At 44.0% G+C, this 19,066-nt stretch overlaps 1 protein-coding gene across 1 annotated transcript; it reads left to right on the top strand.

The window, feature by feature from the left end:
• The first annotated feature begins 5,843 nt into the window (after positions 1-5,843).
• Positions 5,844-18,879, top strand: KDELR2 (KDEL endoplasmic reticulum protein retention receptor 2). The gene is made up of 5 exons (XM_074158471.1): positions 5,844-6,054; positions 12,550-12,650; positions 15,501-15,659; positions 16,735-16,987; positions 17,786-18,879. Exons 1-5 carry the CDS (start codon positions 5,964-5,966, stop codon positions 17,818-17,820), a joined length of 639 nt encoding a protein of 212 aa, XP_074014572.1. The 5' UTR covers positions 5,844-5,963; the 3' UTR covers positions 17,821-18,879.
• The last annotated feature ends 187 nt before the right edge of the window (positions 18,880-19,066 follow it).

Here is a 19,066-nt window from a genome sequence, read left to right on the forward strand (position 1 = left end):
GTCCCGTGTGTTCTGTAATTCCTGTCGCAGCGGGAGCAGGCTGGTGTTCAGGGCTTTGCTCCTGGCCAGGCAGGCAGAGGAGCGCGGCCGCTCCTCACCCTCCAGCCGCTCTGCCCAGACTGACCCGGGAGCGGGACATCACCGTACGGGGGAACCACGGCATCTCCCTTCACGTTTTGTCAGCAAAGAGCTGCTCTTGCTGCAAACTGCGTTGAGCCCTCTTCTCTAACGCTAATAAGATTCCAGCTTTTCCCGCTGTGCTCCCTTTTCTGCCTGTAAACAGTAGATTGTGACACTTACTTAAATAGAATAGAATTTATCAGTCCCAGCAAATACATGCAAATGCCCACTAAAACAAAAAAAAATATGCTTCAGTGGATCAAATACATTGTAAATATTTATCTGGTTTTTTCACATTAAAAAGTTCTGCCTCATTTAGATGTGAAAGTACTGAAGGGTTGTTTGATTTCTAGAAATTGCCTGACTTGAATTTTGTGTGCACTTCAGTGACGCTGCGGGAGAATATTTTCACAGTCCAGAAGACAGTCAGTGTTTCCAGTTCAGCTGCGTAAGTCAGATACAGGACTTAGCTGTACCCAGCACTTCAGAAATCTACACGAGCTGAAAATGATCTTCTGTCAATGTACCTGGGAGTGATGCCGTCTGCAATTATGTGAGTCAGGGTTTAGCTTTTAATTGGAGCAGGAGTGAGCTCCTTGGTTTGTGCCATCTGTGCTGTAATTTCTTTCAAGCGCAAGCGCTTTTAAATAGCTGAACTCCTTGATTATTTATTTATTTTATTAAATTAATAATTATGTTAATAACTTTGGCATTGCATTTACATTTGGTCAAAGACATATCTGTTTCTTACAAGAGCAGTGTAGGACGGGTAAATGTGGAGCACCCACTTAACGTTCTACTTATTTCACGGTGAGATTACAAATCCTGTTTGGTTCTACAGTGGCGTGAGCACCTTGGATGGCGAGTACTGTAGAAAAGCAATTTTACTTCTGCCAATGTACCTCTTGTAAAGGTCACTGATGGAAAAACCCATTCTACAAAAACTGTGGTTCATGAGATACTTCCTTCAAAACTGTTGAAACTGAATTTCTGTGGAAAGGAGAGAAAGAGCTGGAGAGTGCTGGCAGGCAGGGTACGGGATCTGCTGCCCACTCTGCCACACTGCCCTGGCTAGAGGACAGTGAAACACGTACCTTTCCTTTTCACTCCTGTGAAACAAACCACAGAACCCCTCGATGCCGGCAGCGTGCTATAGGATACTGCCGGTCCCACGGATCTGTCCCCTGTCGGATGCACATCACATACAAAATGCACATCACCATCTTCCCTGGAATGCATTCTTGGGAAAAACATCCCATCTTTTCACACCATCAGGATTTTAGGGAAGAATATACTACAGAGAAATGTTGTACAAAGACTTTGATACTTTAAGAAATGTTGCTGTTTGTTGTATATGTTTTTCCTGTATCTTTTTAGTTCTAACATTTGAGAATGAAAAAAACATCAGATTAATGGATAAATCTGCTGTTGAATACATACCACGACAATCATTTTTTTATCTGCATGTTGTGAGAATTGCAGCTCTGTTCTCCGCTTGTGACTACCCTGGTGGTTGCCAGGCACAGCCGTACGTACCGCAAGATGTACACCTGGCTGTGCACAGTCTGACAACTCTGGTGCAGGCCTGGCTCTTCCGAGTGTTGTGACCCATGTGACACGTGGTCCTGTCCAGCCGTGTGTACCAGCAGATATTTCATTTCATTCATTTGATTGCATGTAGGATTCTTAGAGGGTTAGCAGATGGAAAAAAATACTTTATTGGCCTATTATTTCAATGCCCGACACCTTTATATTCAGAATAGTGTTTAGAAAAGAAAAAGGGGCTACTAGTTCTGGATCACTGATGGAGAAAATATCCCTGCAACCAGTACTGAGGCAACGCAACATTTCCAGTATCTTTAAATCCTTGAGGATAAGAAAACAACTACCCATCCACAGTGTCTGAAAACTGTCCCTGTAGAGCTGGCATTATGGCTGTTGTCAGGTATTGTACAGTACACAGAATGTTTGACTCCCGGTGATCTCAATCTGTCACATCAGAGCTACCCAGCTCCTGTCAGCGTGAAGCTCTAAAGATAGCACTTTTAAAAAATGGCATCCTTTTTTAGTTTTAAAGTTAAGAAGCCCTTTATGCCTCTGTATAATCTGCTCAAATATTCCAGAGGCAATTATATACTGCATTATGGCAGATTTAGCTTATCACTTGACTGCTGTGCCTATCTTAGGATCATCACCACCTGGTTTATTTTCCCGTAACATGGATTGCAGTCCCATCACATTAGACGGGGACCCTGTTAAGAGCCCCACTGCCTGCCCCGCTGGAGCGGAGGTGAGCCGTGCCTGCGGCATGCCAGCTGGACGGATGGGGTCACAGGAGAGGTCCAGCTAACTCGGCTGGCACCCACAAACGCACAGGGAATCTGATATTCACCTGGAATGTGCCCCTTGCACAGGTAACCCCACAGCCATACTGCGCTTGCTGGTGTTCTACTGTATTGTGGTTATAGTCATCACATGCTGCTTCCGAGTGTGCGATTATGGCGTATCAGTCGAGGAACAGTAACTCGTTAAACTGCGGTATCCCATTCCCTTGTGATAGGCTGTCTTCCTTAGAAATAGAAATCAAATTTCAAATAATCTCTTCCTCTATTCATTTTTTTTCCCTCAGAAAAGGCTGATATTCTAGGCTGGTTCACGACTTTAAGCGTTGTGGTCTCTCAGTGAAAGTGGTTTTGGTAAGTGTGGGGGGTTTTGTTGTTTGGGGTTTTTTTTTTGTTAAAGCAAGGTCTGCAGATACATGGGCCTTAGGAGGACTAAGAACCTTATTTCCCCACCTTATGGTCCCAATCAGCAAAATACTCCCTCCTGTGTCATATGCCATAGGACAGCTTTGTGAACTGCTTCCTCCACTGCTGTTGAGGTCAGGATCTGACTTCCCTTTCCAGTAAGGCAGGAAGGAAACTGGATAGAAAAGATAGGTCTGCGAAGAATAAACACAAATGCCAATGTAAGTTAGATTTCTCTTACCAGTATTCCAGAACATGTGAAATTGTTCCTCAGAAATGGTATTTTGTGCATTGTTATACAGCGTGCTTTTAAAACTGCAGATAAATGACAAACTTCAAGAACAAAATAATTCTGTGTGCCATCCAGGTATCCAGAACTCCCTATTTTAGTAAAGTGTCTCGTCCACTATCAGACCATCTTTCCATCTCTATCTACTCATCCCTAAGCAGAGAAACGATGAGACTGCCTCATACACCCCTCCTGACCTTGTCCTTGCTACAGGACCTGTACCAGTTTTATACCATAGGATATTTTTGTAAAATTCACATCCGGTTCTTTAATTGGACACAGAAATACACAGTCTAGAAATGTATTACATTTTTTCTGCTTGCTAAGATTAGCAAGCAGCCAACATCCATCTGTCTCTTCCTGCCCCTTCCCCTTCAGCATCAGTCTGCTTTTCTGATCCAGATTAATGAGAGGATTTTCTTGCCCTCATGATGCAGGAACACAAGGCGTGTTCAGAGCTTACAGTCCAAGGAACTGTACATCACAGCACTACATGGAGAAACTGTGATTGCTGGACTTCTTGCTTTGCCAGCAACAGTGTAACATTTATCTTCTAATGTATTAGCTGGTATTAATTAGCCTTACAAATATTTAACAGCAGCTCACTTAATATCTGTGATCTTCACTTTGGGGGACAAGGAGAAAATAGGAGAGTCCAGGGGTAAATTCCTAGAGGAGAAACACAAAAATTGTGGAAAATGCTAATCTGTCACAAATACAGCAGGATAATATTTTCTGGTACACTTTTCCCTAATAATTTATAACTGTTGTATAGAAAAGAACTCTATTGATTTTTCAAAGAATAGCTGTTGCTATAGTTAAAATCATGTGCTGGTTTGATGCACAAGCAAAAGCTGCCCTAGGTCATCTTTAACTGGGGCCTGACGTGTTTCAATATTTAATCAGATGTCAGAAAACAACTTGGATCACAAACAAGTCCCGAATATATCCTGTGTGAACTGAGAACGGGGTAGAGAGAGAAGGGATGTCAGCTCTCTGCCTTTAATGTATCTATTAAAATAGATTCCAGTTATGCACCTGTCAGTGTTTTTATTAGCTACTCTTATTTCCCTATTCATCCTTTTAGAAGTGTTTACATCTAACATATTAAATGCACGTATTTCAATCAAACAGCTAACCTGTCTAGTTCAGCCACTGCTTTAAGACATGAACTGTATTTCAGACCTTATTATTCCATTTATATACAGTGACTGAAGTGCCACAGCACTGCAAGCACAGGGGTTGTACTTGCACAGTTGCACATTTGCCCCCACCGTGGCCGCCTGTGCCACAGACCTGGGGAGTTCTGTCAAATGCCATCATCTTCAGTACTAATTCTCCAGCTACTGGATTTGGGCTCCTAAAACGTGTCCTCAAGTAGGCAACTTAGTGGTAATTACATCAAATATTATTTGATGCTGAAAGTTATTCAATATCTGTTTAGAATAATTAGTCTGCTGGAGTTCAAATCTATTAAACTTTTCAAATGTAACATATAGCCTCTTCTCTTAGGGCATTATGAGAGATACTATGGGGTTTGTCAAGGAGTCGTATTGCTGTACTTGTAAACAGTGATCTAAGAGGACAGGCTTTGATTCCTAGTCTCTGAAAATGAGTAAATCTGTCACACTGTGGGTTCTTATTAAAAAAAGATAAACTCAATAGTAGGTACTAATCAGTTCTCTTTTCTTTCAGGGACTAGGTAAGCCTTCTAAAGGTATCAATGTTTATGCTACATTTTAAACAAGAAAATGAAAGATTGCAGTTAGGACCTTCTTCATAAATTTTCAAACAGTATGTAAGTGGTGTGGGAAATTTCCTGTACATGGTTCTGCACATCGTTCTGTAGCTGTAAAGTCCTTACACTATTTCCTCAAACACAAGGTGTAATAATGTAAACCAAAAAATTTTAAAGAAATGACTTACTCTTTCTGTGATGCTATAAAAAAGCAAAGTACCACTGTTCAGCTGGGATTACCTGTTACCTATTTTCCAGTCATTGGGATCCCATTCCTGGCTTTTTTGCTGGTTTGGTGGTTGCCACGTTCCAGGGAGCCCTGGAGAGTTACTGGAGCAGTGCCTAACGCCACATCCCTGAGCTGCGCCCTGCGGGGGGCGATGCCTCCCTCGGGTCCGGGACCGGGCTGCCCGGCGGCGGCCGGCAGCGCCTCACGCAGAGCCTCAACGGGGCCGGGAATAACCGCTGGGTTTTCTTCCTGGGAGACGGGCATATTCTCTTGGGCCGCTAAACACCAGCCAAGTCAATTGCTCGTTTTCACCAAACATGGCAATAGCTGTTCGGTGTCACCGGCTCCGGAGGCCGGGCCATCGCCCTCCCCCGGGCCCGCGCCGCCGCCAGCCGCCGCTCCCGGCTGCGCAGCGCCGCGCTCCGCTACCAAAGAACCTCCAATTTATTAATCTAAAACGGCGGAGTTTAAAGCGAAAAAGGGACCGCGGCCTGCTCCGCCCTCGGCGCCCCGCGCGGCACCCGAAGCGAGGCCTTTCCTCCTCGGCGCCCGGCGGGGAGACAGCCCCGGCCCGGGCCGCCCCCTCACAGCGCAGGGCTCGGCCGGTCCCATCTCCGGGCTCACGGCCCGGCCCCTCCCGGCAGCGGCCCGGGCCCGCCTCAGGACGCAGGGCCCGGCGGCGGGAGGCGGCGCGGGGGCGGGGCCGCGCCCGCCCGTTTCCCAGGGTGCAGCGGGCGCGGTGGCTGTCTGGCCACGTCCCCGGGCCACGTCGCTCGGTGCCCGCTGAGCTTACGCCATCTTCGCTCCCCGGCTCCGGGCTGCGCCGCCGCCTCTGCCGCCATGAACATCTTCCGCCTCACCGGGGACTTGTCCCACCTGGCGGCCATCATCATCCTGCTGCTCAAGATCTGGAAGAGCCGCTCCTGCGCGGGTGCGTGCGGGAGGGGGGGCGGCGGGGCCGGCCAGGCAGCTGCGGGCCGCGGTGCCTGAGGGGAGCCGCGCTGGGGGCTGGGCCCGATGGCCGCCTTCGCGCCGCGGCGGGGGGGAGGGGGGGGCTGCCATCGCCTCTGCCGCCGCCTCTGCCGCCCTTCGGGAGCCGCTCCCTGAGGAAAGCTCGGCCGAGCCGGGGGGGGGGGGGGTCCCGCCTGCTCGGCGGGCGGCTGTGGTGAGACGGGGAGGGGAGATCACCTCCCCCCCCGGGGCGACAGGGCAGGACTCGACGCGAGCAGGGGGAAAGGGACGATGGGTCCCTGCGGCGCAGGGGAGAGGGGGCTCAGGCCTCGTCCTGACCGACCCCCTCCGAACCGGGGTGTGGGGAGCGGGGGGGAAGGGAGGGGGAGCCGCATCCCGCCCACCGGGGTGGGGGGCACTCGTGGGCGCTGCCATTCCGTTAAAGCTTTAGCGGTTGCCATTATTTGTACTTTAATCCCCGAGCATCGGCGCTTGGCCGTCCCCGGGAGGGTCGCTCCCGCCTTATGCAACCGCCCGGCGGCGGGCGAATGAATGGAGCGGGGCGGGAGGGGTGTCCCCGGCGGGGCGGGCGGTCTCCCTGCCCCCCCCCCTCCCGGCCCCGCCGCTGCCCGGAGCGGAGCCGCCGCTGGTTCTCTCGCCCTCCCGGGCAGCGCAGCCCGCCCCGCCGCCCGCCTGCTCGCTCGGCGGCCCCGGTGCCGCTCCGGGGCGGGCGCGCCGGCTTTGGCGCAGCGCCGGGAGCGGCGGCCGGCGGATCCCCGGGCCCCGCGCTCCGGTCGCTGCCGTGAGGATCGAACTGATTCGTGCCGTTTGCGAGGCTGCAGGGCGATCCGTGTTCTGCGTGGCCAGCTGCAGTGGGGGCTGTCGGGGAGCGGCCCCCGGCCGAGCCGAGAGGCCTTCTGTCGCGATAGGGCCCGCTCTGACGTGGCAGCGGGGGGGGCCGGGCTCCCCCGGCGGAGCAGCGCCCGCGCTTCCCCCGTGTTCTGTTGGTGCCTGCTCGCATTCCCTGTGATGTGGTGTGCTGCTTCGCTTCCAGTGTACGGTGTGGTGGCTGGGGGGAACTGCAAGCGGATCTTATAACTGCAGCATAGCTGATTTCTCTCCGAAATTAGGAGTTGTTGTAATTCAAAATGGACATTTTGGTGTTCTGTGTATGACGTGGATCAGGCCACCGACCCTGGAAATAGCCGTTTTGCTGTGGACTGGGGTCTGACTGTGAGGTTGGCTTTGCCCTCTCTTCATTGAGCTTCTCATTCATTAAAGAGGAGCGGTTATTCTTGAAGTCAGTTTGCCTTGTGTTGACATAAAATATCATTAAAATAGTGAGCTAACACTCTTGAACAGATGTATCTGTAAAGTCTCTGGTTAAGAGCATGAAGAATTAGTTTAATCTGCAATCTGAAAGGACTGAAAATGAGGAAACGGAAGAGATTTGTGCTACAGGTAAGAGGAAGTACAGGTTCTGCGTGTCTTCATGTCAAGTCACTTTTTGCTAGTCACTTCATAGTGCAAAAGAAAGAAAAAGGTGAATTAATGGCTTTTGCTTTAAACACACTTAAAGTAAAAACTGTTCTTAACTTTACAAAAGAGCTCAAGCAAATGACTCCACAGTCCAAATGAAGCAGTAGTGCAGAACTATTGCATCTGAAGTCATTGGAGCTCAAGAGCTCCTTCCTAATGAGCTTTCCTGGCTCAAGCTCTAGTGAATCAGGAATTCTGTCAGGATCTGGCAGGGGAGGGCCTGACCTTCTCCAGCTCTTTCTGTAGAGTTGTCCTCCGCCTAACTTGAGAAATGCAGTCAAGATTACAAACAAAAACAGAGCTAATGATCGAAAGCTAAATATCTCTTCTTGTCTGAAGATGGAAAATGAGAAATTGTAGTGCAAGGCTAAAATTCAAATAGGTTGTAGCCAAGAGATTCTTAAGTGACCTTTGGACTTGAGGTTATTTGCACAGTAAAGTGCAATGTAACCTCATCCCATCTTTCTGCTTGAAAAGTGATCTGATGTTGTTTTACTTAAGTCAGTTGTGATCGAGGATCTCTGTCATGAGGGATTTATTCAGAAGAAAGCAGACTTGTAGCAATCATTATCTTTAGCACTGCTTTCTCCAACACAGAAAAGTGCATGTACCTGTATTGCGTTGGGCCCTCAACTTTTCCCTTTACCAAATTAGCCAGCATCCTCACACACAAATGTATGTGCATGGGCTTTTTCCATAGAAAATATCTGCTTTATTCATTTTCCTGAGCAAAAAAAGAAACGGGGATGTGTTTGTCTGAGATTGGTTTTTTGGTGTCTTCCAGCTCTGCCTGAGTTCTTAGGAGTAAATCCAGATCCACGTTACTCCTTTGAGGTCAGTGTCTGAGGCCTAACAAGCTTGTCTAGAATGAGAAGAGCACCTCAAGGGAGCATGGGATTTTATTTCTGGGGCTCTATCCTGTTCCTTTTAGTGCTTTGCTGTTGACAGTTGTGGTTTCTACTAGTAAAATAACTATATATTCACATGAAATATATTTGTAAAGTCATACACAACAATAACCCCTAAATAGTGACAGGTAAATGTTGAGCAGTTGCTAAATGCCTCTTATTAGCAGGCTGTCTGTGTTCCTTTACATTGCATATTAGAGCAGTTTATAAATTAAATAAACATAGTATGCCTCATGGGCATTGGTGACTACGGAAACGCAGGCAGAAGAGCTGCTGCTTTAACTGTGCACTTTTGAAGCAGCAGAAGCTCAGACAATAAGTGAAGGCTCCTGACTGGTAGGCTGTGATCCATGAAGAGCTGGCAAACCACATGGTGCCGACTCGGCTCCTCTGCTTGCATCTGTGTCTGTCTGAGGCCTTTGTTCCGGAGGAGCGTGGAGCCCTGGAAAAGCAGCTGGAAGCAGGGAGATGGCCGTGTACCTCTGCTGCAACCTGCTGTTTTCTGAGACACATCGCTCCACGTTTTCTTTCCTAAGATTTCTTCTAATTGAGGAAAATAGGTGAGGCTAGGATAATCTGCATTATGAAGCAATCTGTGTTTTCAGTGTTTGACAAACATCCCCTCCCTCCCCCAATTTAGTCAGTATGTTAAAAAGAGAACAAGGGGAAAGCAAATCAAGTTGTGATTTCAGATCTGGCAGAGAAACAATTTTTTGCATCACTGGTTATTTGAGTTTCCAAATTTAGAATTTGGAAAAATGTTTGCCACTCCAAATAACAGCTCAAAAATAATTACTAGGAGCCGTGGAGAATATAGGAGGTAACTCCATTATTGACTTCATGTCATAATTAGGAAATTCATGAGACTTGAAGAATCCTGTGCTTTCAAACATTGTCATGTTCAGACTGTATTTTCTAATCTATTCCAAGTCAAATTAGATTGTTTGCACTGGGAATTACTGCCTGAAAATTGATTTGCTTTTCTCAGTGTCATTTGTTGAGTGTTAAAGGTGACCTGCAGTTGCAAGGCTGTCAAATTATATGCTGAATGCTCTAAAAAAAGTAGTGTAGATAGTAAATGTGTAATACTTTTGCTAGGTAATGTATCTGTTTCATAATTTTGTTTATGCATCTACTATGGACCAGATCATATACTATGTTGAAGACTTTAGTACTTTGCCATAGGCTGCTGCCAATTTATCTGTATTTTCTCAAAAATGCTGCTTTAGGTAGGTTTGGAATTTCTTTGAAGGAAAACTTTGCCTTTCTCAACTGGCAAATTTGTGTTTAGACTTAGGTTGGTTTATTTTTTTAATTGAAACAGGATTCTATTAGTAGAACCAAAGAAGTTGTGGTTCTGTGGCTGATGTGGACTTTGTGCCAAACAAAATTACTTTCTTTATTAAATGCTTCAAAAACTCTGCGAAGTTCCCATGACTAAGTATGGACTGGCTTTCCTTAGAAAAGCTTCTGTTTGTAGATTTTATGGCTGTGATCCGCAGTTGATAGTAAGTAGTGTGTGCACTCCGCAGCCAGGCCAACCAAACCCCCTCTCTGCTGCTGCCTGTCGCTCTTCACCCGACTCACAACAGCAAAATGAGGTTGATGAGAAAGTACTACGGTTTCTGCTCTCTGGCCTCTCTGGCTGGGGAATTGCTACTGCTGGAGTGCAGAAGTGGAAGGAGTTTTCCCATGTTTGAGGATGAAACAAAAATGAGAGGTTTGACTCTTCAAAATTTGAGCCCAGAGCTTGGGAAGAAGAAATAAAAATGTGTTTGTTTAGCTCAAGTAATGTTTGTGGGAGTAAAAGGAAAGGGAGAAGGATGAGAATAATGCAGTGTAGTCTCAGTATATTGCAGTTACCAACCATGAGCCGAGGTCAGTGCTGCAGCAGGTATACTGATGTATTTCTGGAAGTGTTGAAATGCATCAAATTCAGAGTGATTCCCATTTCTTCCCCCTGGTTTGTTTGTTTGTTTTTTTTTCTAGTATTATAGATCCTGCTTTCTCCCAGTTTGCTGGTCTCACTGTAGGTATTTGATTTAAACTATGAACTTTGCCTAGTCTAGCCTACTTAACTTGAAAATTAATTTAAACTTGGCATTAGGATGTATTTCAGGAGCATTTGACAATTCTAAACATTCAAAATTCAGTGTAAATACTGAAAGCCTTAATAAAAATTACAGCTTTGGGGTTAGGGGCGGAGGTGAGGCTGGCAATGGCTTAGAGGAATTTTTTAAGTATATTACTTGTATTTATGTGACAATACATCCAGATACATTAATGATTGATAATGGCTATAAATTTGTATCTTACATGCTTTTTTTGCTGTTCGCAGTTATTTACCAGAAGAAAAAGCATGCTGAATAATTGACCATAGCTATATGCTGCAGCATGATGCTGTGCTGCAGTCTGTCCGGGTGGATTTCTCTGTCCTGTAGGTTTTGACCCAAGGCCATCGTTCATGCTGGGAGGTTTGATCAGCAGGAGAGCAGGGCTCCCTCGGGAGCTGTAGTGTCAGCGTCCCCCGGATGCAACAGAGCTGCTTTGGCTGTCTTGGCAACGTAGTTCTAGTTCAAGAAATACCAAATGTGTTTTTTTTCTAAACTTTAGGAAATGGTTTGTTGGGGGAGAGGGGGTTGCTTGTTTGGGGGGGGTTTCATTTTGTTTTCTTTTTTTATACTTACACCTTTTGTTGTATGGTTTTACCATCTGTGTAACTGTAGGTTTTGAGGCATTTGCTGTTTCCTGTGCTACAGTTGCTTATGGGCAGTTGGGTTGTTCTGCAGGCTCACCTGGGAGACATTTCACATATGCAAGTTGCAAACAAAACCCCTTCTTGTTACCGTTTCAGCTATTCCTGTACTTTATGTATAAAGTCCCTTCGTCTGGGACGGCTTATTCAGTGTTCCTTATGCCAGAGTGAAAAAGGAGTTCGGTAATCATAGCAGATAGCCTTTCTTCTAGTTGCTTTATGGCACTGTTAATAAAAGCCTTTCTCAGAAATACCTCTGTATAAAGGGATGAGGATTTTCAGCCATGCATCATAACCCTCTCCTAGAGAATATGTTTCCCTCTTGTTTTTTGAACAATATTTGCATGCTTAGCTGAACAGGTTCAAGTATTTTCACCCTGGATGCCTGTAAACAAGAATAATTGGAGAAACAAGATAGAGGCACAAGCTAGGTTGTTTTGTTCCCTTGCTGTGATACACCACCACGTCAGTATTATGGGGTGATGCTTCACCTCACTTTTCGGAAGCTTTTAGTGACTGATTGTGCAAAGCTTTTATGCTTCTGACTCTGCTCTACTGGCTGAAGTTAAGTACAAACAAATGTTTTAATGTTGGGGCTTTGGCCTAGAATCTAAAGTTACTTTGAAGATGCGATGTAGATGTCTGTCATTTTAGCTCACTTCTCTCTTTATTCTGTTTTGGTTTAGTACATAGGAACATCTGGTTTTGGCTGTTTGATATTTTTTCCCACCATGTCGTCAATTAAGTTTCTGAATTGGACTGCCTTATGTTGTAAAAATTATTTATTCCTTTAAAATCACGTTATTGGTGCTAGCATACTTTCTGATTATCACTGGATCTGTAGTATCTATTGCCCTTGTACCTTTCCAGCGATTCAGCATCTAAAGAATGTACTGAGGCATGTGCCAGCACTCTGAGAATTGAAAGCTAATGCAGCCTTGCTGCATAGTGCCCAGTGATAATGCAGGACAGATAGTGCAATCTACAAAAATATCACCTGCAATCTGTCTGCTGTGAGTAGCTTCTGCATCTTGTGTAGCGCGAACGCCTTTTCCAGTACAATGGTGTACAGGTAGCTTACACCCACGCCACTGACATAAATGAACTTACAGTTCTCTTTGTACAGTTCATTTCTGGAAGCCTGGATTTTGTCCTAATTTTGTAATCAACTTGCTCAGAAATAAAGGATATATCCTTTCTCATCCTTGGCATCAAGTGTTTTAAAGCACATCATCACTTTTTGAATAATTAATTATTTCCTTTATCGCTTCAGGTATTTCTGGGAAAAGCCAGCTTCTGTTTGCACTGGTCTTCACTACCCGTTATCTGGACCTCTTCACTTCATTCATTTCATTGTATAACACATCTATGAAGGTAGAGTATACTGCAGAGTTAGAAAAGCTAGTAATGTTGCATGCAGAGTGCATAATTTCATCAATAAAAGCCTTTTTAAACGGCCTACTGTACAGTTATTACAGAATAAGTTCTAGATGGGCTTTGGATAAAGAATGTGGAAAATCAACTCAAAACCCTACTTTTTTCTGTACTCCACATGCACTTTTTAAAAACTGTTTGTATGGGGACGGTGACATTTAGAACAAATGCCATTTTGGTTATTGAAAATAAAAGCTTTTGGAAAGATGGTTCAAATGAATTGTATTTCTCAATTGAGACATTAGAGCTTAAGTAAATCTCTCTTTATCCACTACAAGGTCAATGAGTATTCAAAATGCACTGCCAGAATTGTAGCTAGTATCTGGTCAGAGGCGGATCAAAAGCTGACAGGAGTATGCTTTTAGGAATGTGGCTTCCATCAGATTGTACCCTGTTCACTTGCCCACTTAGTGAGCCCGCATTTGGTTTTGTTATTTCTTTATTTATTCCTGCAATTTCTGGTGCTGAGTACAAGAGAATAAAACAGTAGACTGGGAGAGTGCATCAGAGCAGACACCTTTTTAAGCCTCTTCCTTTATTCTTGGATTTTCTTGATGCTCTCCAACTTTAGTTCAGAGGAACTTTGCCAAGAGGAGAGTCTAGATAGGCAATAATGCAAAACATACTGAAAATTTAGGGGACTAATACTGTAAAATAAAATTTTAGATCTTAAACCCACTCATGCTGTTGTCTTCTAACAAGTCAAACATGTAAGCTTAAGTTTTAATATTAACAGTTCAGATGAAGAGCTGTGGATTAAGTAAAATATTCTTGAAACACAAGCTTTTTTCCTATGTAATTTCTGAGTGCACTAAAGGTGCAGCTAGATTTTTTGCAATTTATTTATTGGTTGTGATTCAAGGTCATGACCACATCTTTGTTCTGCAGCCTGCCTACCCAGAAAAGGAATTAATATAAGAAATGACACTTGTGATACTCAACTTCATACAAACTGAGTCCAGTAATGAAAGAGTGGTCCTCTGTTCAAATCCAATATTAACTTGCAAAATAGAAGCCTCTGTTACAGGTTCAAAGGTTACTGCTTAGAGAGACTGCTAGATGTAGTTGGTGTGGCAGCCCGTTGTAAGGCCGAGACAAAGCTGCTTGGGTGTCCCATCACAGCTTCTTGTTCTGTCTGCCTATATTTCGGAGTATATAACATTAGACAGTTGTAGAGAACATGAATTATATACAAATAAGCTTACCCAGAGCATAACTAGATGTACTTTCTAATCTCAGGAAAATGCTGTAATTGGCAGTAAAAACTAGTGCTAATTTCTGTAGAGCTAGGATTTTCTTCAGTATTTTTAGAGGAATATTAATTAAACTACTGGTGCTGTATTTGTCTGGCACTGGTCATCACATATTTAGCTGTGTTCTAGGAATATATACAAAATACACAAATTGGCACTATCTGCATTTCTTACTGACCTGCAGATGAATTTTTGTGATTTGCAGCATTCTGTATCTTACAGTTTCTTTTTCATGGTACCTGTATCTGAGGATCGGATGCATCTCTGCTGGTGCACTCTGCAGTCATTTTTCTACCATTCTTTTATTTTGGTATCTTTAAAAATGAAAACTTTTTGAGTGTCCCAAAACACACGATAATTCTCCTGAAGGGAGTTGGTGTTCATTCACGCTTTCTTAGTGTCTTCTATGATCATACCAATTACAATTAATTTACACCTCTAGTAGGGATTCCCTGTATCCGATATCCTGTCCTCTAGTTCTTTGTCTCCAGTCAGCTGGGGTGCTACTGCCTTTGGATTCCGAGCTCCTTAATATAGTATTTGTAGCATTTTTTTATCAGTGAGCAGTGCTTTTAGTGATAAGTAGCATCTGCAAACAATGGGGTTTTAAATCTGTTACTTCTCAGTTGTAAAGAACCTATATTTAATGTGATAAATGGTTTGGAATGTTTAATCTTTGTGATGAAACCGAGGCAGAAGCTAAACTATTTGTCTAGTCCACTGTTCTATGTTGTCTCCAGGACAATGTGAGCTCTGTCCTGATGATGGCAGATTGACCTTTAGAAAGTCATGTATTTTCTCCCATTCTGTTTTCTCGTCTGTAAAATAAAGCTATTTGCCTATTCCACAGAGAATAGCTATGAAGTCTACTGTACCATAACAATTAAAAACGGTGACATTAAACATCAACTGAAATTGAAACTGAGTTCTGGTTCAGTGCTCCTAGCAGTCTGTTAGTTTTATGGCCGTTGGCGAGTGGAGAACGCTGGCCAATTGCCACTCTTCAGATTTTAGAGGTGTTTACAGGTCTAAATCAAATCAGCTAATTTGTGATATGTTAAATGGCTGAGTTTGAATGGGGCTTAATGAGTAAGTTTTTAATTGCCACTTGAGCAACACCACTCTCAGGCTTTTTGAATATAAAAAGACCCTTTCCGTCATATATGCATGTGCACATTTTCAGCGTAAACGTTTTGGGCCAGTGCTTCCCCTGCAGCAGCAGAAGGGGTGTTCCTTAGTGCTGCCTGCTCAGGACAGGGTCTGTGAGGAGACTTTAGGCAGTCACTGCAACCAGAGGCAAGGTGATGCTTTTAAAGCGACAAAACCAGTAGAGCCCCGAGTCACTTGTTTTGAATTATTACTCTGCGGAGAAAAGTTAAATTCCACCACATAGCCTGGAACTGCAACAGCAGGCAACCAAAATAGACAGCACTTGTTCTTCTTAGTGCCTGGGAATATCCTTGTTCAGCAAGTTTGATCTAATCCTGCAACCTCTGTGGGTTCTGGTTTTTTTTGTTGTTTCTTTCTTGCTCTTTAGCTTATCTACATCGCTTGCTCGTATGCCACCGTGTATCTGATCTACATGAAATTTAAGGCCACCTATGATGGAAACCATGATACATTCAGAGTGGAGTTTCTGATAGTTCCTGTTGGTGGACTCTCGTTTCTTGTCAACCATGACTTCTCTCCTCTGGAGGTGAGTTCAATGTGAGCTGGAGCTTATACTTTTTTTCTCTAAAATTATTTGGAACATGAAGATGAGCATTTTTAGGCTGATTGAGGAATGCTTGAAAGATGCCTGTGTCTGGTAGGTTCAGGCTAATCCTGTTTCCTTATTGCATCTTTACATTGTAGATTTCTGTGAAAATTTAACGCATTTCAGGAGACTAGCATTATCAACACTGATTATTTTATTAAGAAGAACACTTACTTTTTTTCCCAGGTATACTCTGATGGTTATATTAATTCAAAAGTATCCTTTCTCTTGTTATGTTTGTTAAAGAAATGCCCCAGAATGCAGTTTGTGAATAGTTGGTGAAACCTGGTGAAAACAAAAGGAATTCTAATACTTCTTAAATTTTGTAGACTTGCAAATTCTAGAGTATTAGGAGGAAGTGCATTGTATTTGAGATGCAGCTATGTGTTTTCCTATCAGAAAAAAAAAAATTAAAAATGTAATTACAGAGAGTTCAAACAGGTAATTTTTCCCATGAAATAGCAGATAACTTTAAATGCTTAAGTGGATTAAGCTGCATTTTTATATTTAGTGGCATTAAGTTATTTTATTAGAGAATAAAGGAATTTTAATTGCAACATTTTTGAGACATTACTTTAAATTTTGTTCTGTATTAACTCATTCTTTAAACCCTTAGATTAAAAAAGGTGGAAGAACATGGAGGAAAAAGGACTTCCATCTTCCCTGCAGCTTTTCACAGCACCAGCTCTGTAACTGTATTTTATGGTACTGTGAAGCCTGAATTGGTGGATGCACATAAGTTTCCTCACGAATGGACCTGTGCCTGCCAACTCCCTAGAGAGCTGGTTTGGGAGTCTGTTGTCTGCCAAGAGAGTTGTTCCCTCGTACCGTCCCGTGGTTGATTACGAAGCTTTCACTTAGCTTTTCCTGTACCAAGGGTAGTTTGCCAAAATAGCATATGTGCTCATAACATTGTTAGAGAGTGAAAAGTCAAGCCAAGTCAAATACCTGCTTTCTTCTGTTATCAGGAAGACAGTTGAATACACCTGTGGGTTTTTTTTTTTTTTCCTTTCAGATACTGTGGACCTTCTCCATCTATCTTGAATCGGTTGCTATTCTCCCTCAACTTTTTATGATCAGCAAAACTGGGGAAGCAGAGACCATCACTACTCACTATCTCTTCTTCTTGGGTCTGTACCGTGCCTTGTACTTAGTCAATTGGATTTGGCGCTACTATTTTGAGGGATTCTTCGACCTCATAGCTGTTGTTGCTGGTGTGGTCCAGACCGTTCTTTACTGTGACTTCTTCTATTTGTATGTTACAAAAGGTAAGTAGTGCAATAACTTCCAGCTTCAGGTTGTGGAATTTAGCAATTGGCACGTTCGTGGGGATCTGCTCTATCGACATTACTAGGTTGTTAATTCTGCATGCAAATTATCGCTGAAATCTCCTTGACAGATTTATCGAGTAGACTTTCTGCTAGTGTGGGGTGTTTCTGAGGATTGTTTTGGTTATGGGTAGAATATAAATGTATAAATGGTCTGATGAACTTCATTGATAAATTTAAAGTAAGTATGGCTAAATACATGTTGTTGTTGTCTTCCATAGCTAAGCGTGATCCTTATGCTTCTCCTGACAACATACAGTTTTGTACAGATTCCACGCTTACAGACACCTTTCTCAGTGTTTTAAATACCTTAAGAGTCCAAAGGATTTTGGATGTTTCTGTTTATGCTAAGCATCGAAGCAGTTATTTCTGCTCGGTGCATTAGTAATTCTGCCCTTGTTCACATTCCAGCTTCTGTCATATAACTACAAAGCTATACGGGGCTGTGTTATTGCAGTATTAGCTCTTAAGAAACCACAGTCACAGGCTGGTATGTCCCGAGGATGGAAAGTGAGAATTCCAGGGTGCCGCGAGAAGGCAGGATCTGAATAGCTGTTGATTCATCATAGTTTTCCCAGTACGTATTGGAGAGAGAGGCAGGCTTGGGAGGGCTGTCTGCAGTGCACCCGCTGACTCCCTGGAAGGGGGTTTGGTCCCTTCGAAGTTTTAACAGTGTGTGCTTCTCCTTGAACACATCTTTGCTCTGCTAACTGTCCCCTTTCCTGCTTTTCCTTACAGTACTCAAGGGAAAGAAGCTCAGTTTGCCAGCGTAAGTGCCAAAAACCATCACCAGCATCTGTCCTTTGGGATGCTTGGACAGAACAATCCTTATCACAAGCAAAGGCGAAGATGCTTGAGACAGAAAGTCAGAAACAGCTCTTTATAGTGCAGGTAGTCATCAGCGGCTCTGTAAGAACGGAGGAAAAACAACCAGCAGATTTCTGTTTGATGCATCTTGCCTTTATCTTTTTTATTACTATGTATAAAGATTTTTTACATAAAGAAACTTATACTGTATTGATAAATTCAGTGTATGGTTTCAATTGGAATAGTTCCAAAAGTGAGATTTTTGTGAGATTGTTTATGACCAGGAACAAGTGCAAACTTTTTTTTTTTTTCATTTTCAAGAATTTCTTTGAAATGACTGATGTATTTTTTTTCTTTTTTTTTTTTTCCCAGTGCACAGATTTGTGCATCCTCGATGGATGGTAGTCATCTGTTCTTTCCCTTTGATTCAATTTTCATTCCACTGTATTTATTTTTTTCCAAAAGGTGAATATATGTCAACTCTAAATCTGAAACCACGGGTGTTTGGGGTGGGGTGCTGGTGCCCGCTCCTTGTGCCATCTGCTGACGTGGAGCTCCCCGTGAGACCGGCGCTGGTGCCAGAAGGGGAGCAGCCGCCGCCGCCTGTGGTTGTTCCCCTTCTGGGGCCGCTGGCTGGGGTCAGGGAGGGCCCGTTGCTGCCCTGCCGCCCCCGGGGAGGTCACCCCGATGAGGGGCGGGGGGAGCGCTGGCTGTGGGGTGGTGTTGGTGACCCCCCTGGGCGTGGGGACACGGGGACTCGTACCGTGGCTGCAGCAATCTGTAGGCGATCATTTTAAACAGTAACTACATTTTCTTTTAATTAATGCTTTATAAGCAACTTCCATGTTCAGCTTCAAGTGGTTTTTGATGTCACTTTTGGACAATTGATATTTTTTTTATAAACTTTTCAAAATCAGCAGCGCCAGTTACCATTCTTTATCCTTTAAATGATTCCCTTTTTTTACTGAGCTGTTGCATGATTTATCCTGTGTTACCATCCTCAATAAACACTTCATGAAATGGTGAAAATGGTGAGTGTTTTATTCCCGAATTGAAGCTTTCTGCTAGCCTTAGGCCGGCTGGAAAGCTGTAGTCGGGACGAGTTGCTTCATGTCGGTTTGCTCCATTGAAATGTGAACTTTTTAAGGCCTTACCAGGGATGGAGCAGCGGTGGCTTCGTTCCGCCTCTTCCGTGAGAGCGCCCCCTCCGGC

The sequence above is a fragment of the Numenius arquata genome, chromosome 14 (assembly GCF_964106895.1).
Source record: "Numenius arquata chromosome 14, bNumArq3.hap1.1, whole genome shotgun sequence".
NCBI lineage: Eukaryota > Metazoa > Chordata > Aves > Charadriiformes > Scolopacidae > Numenius > Numenius arquata.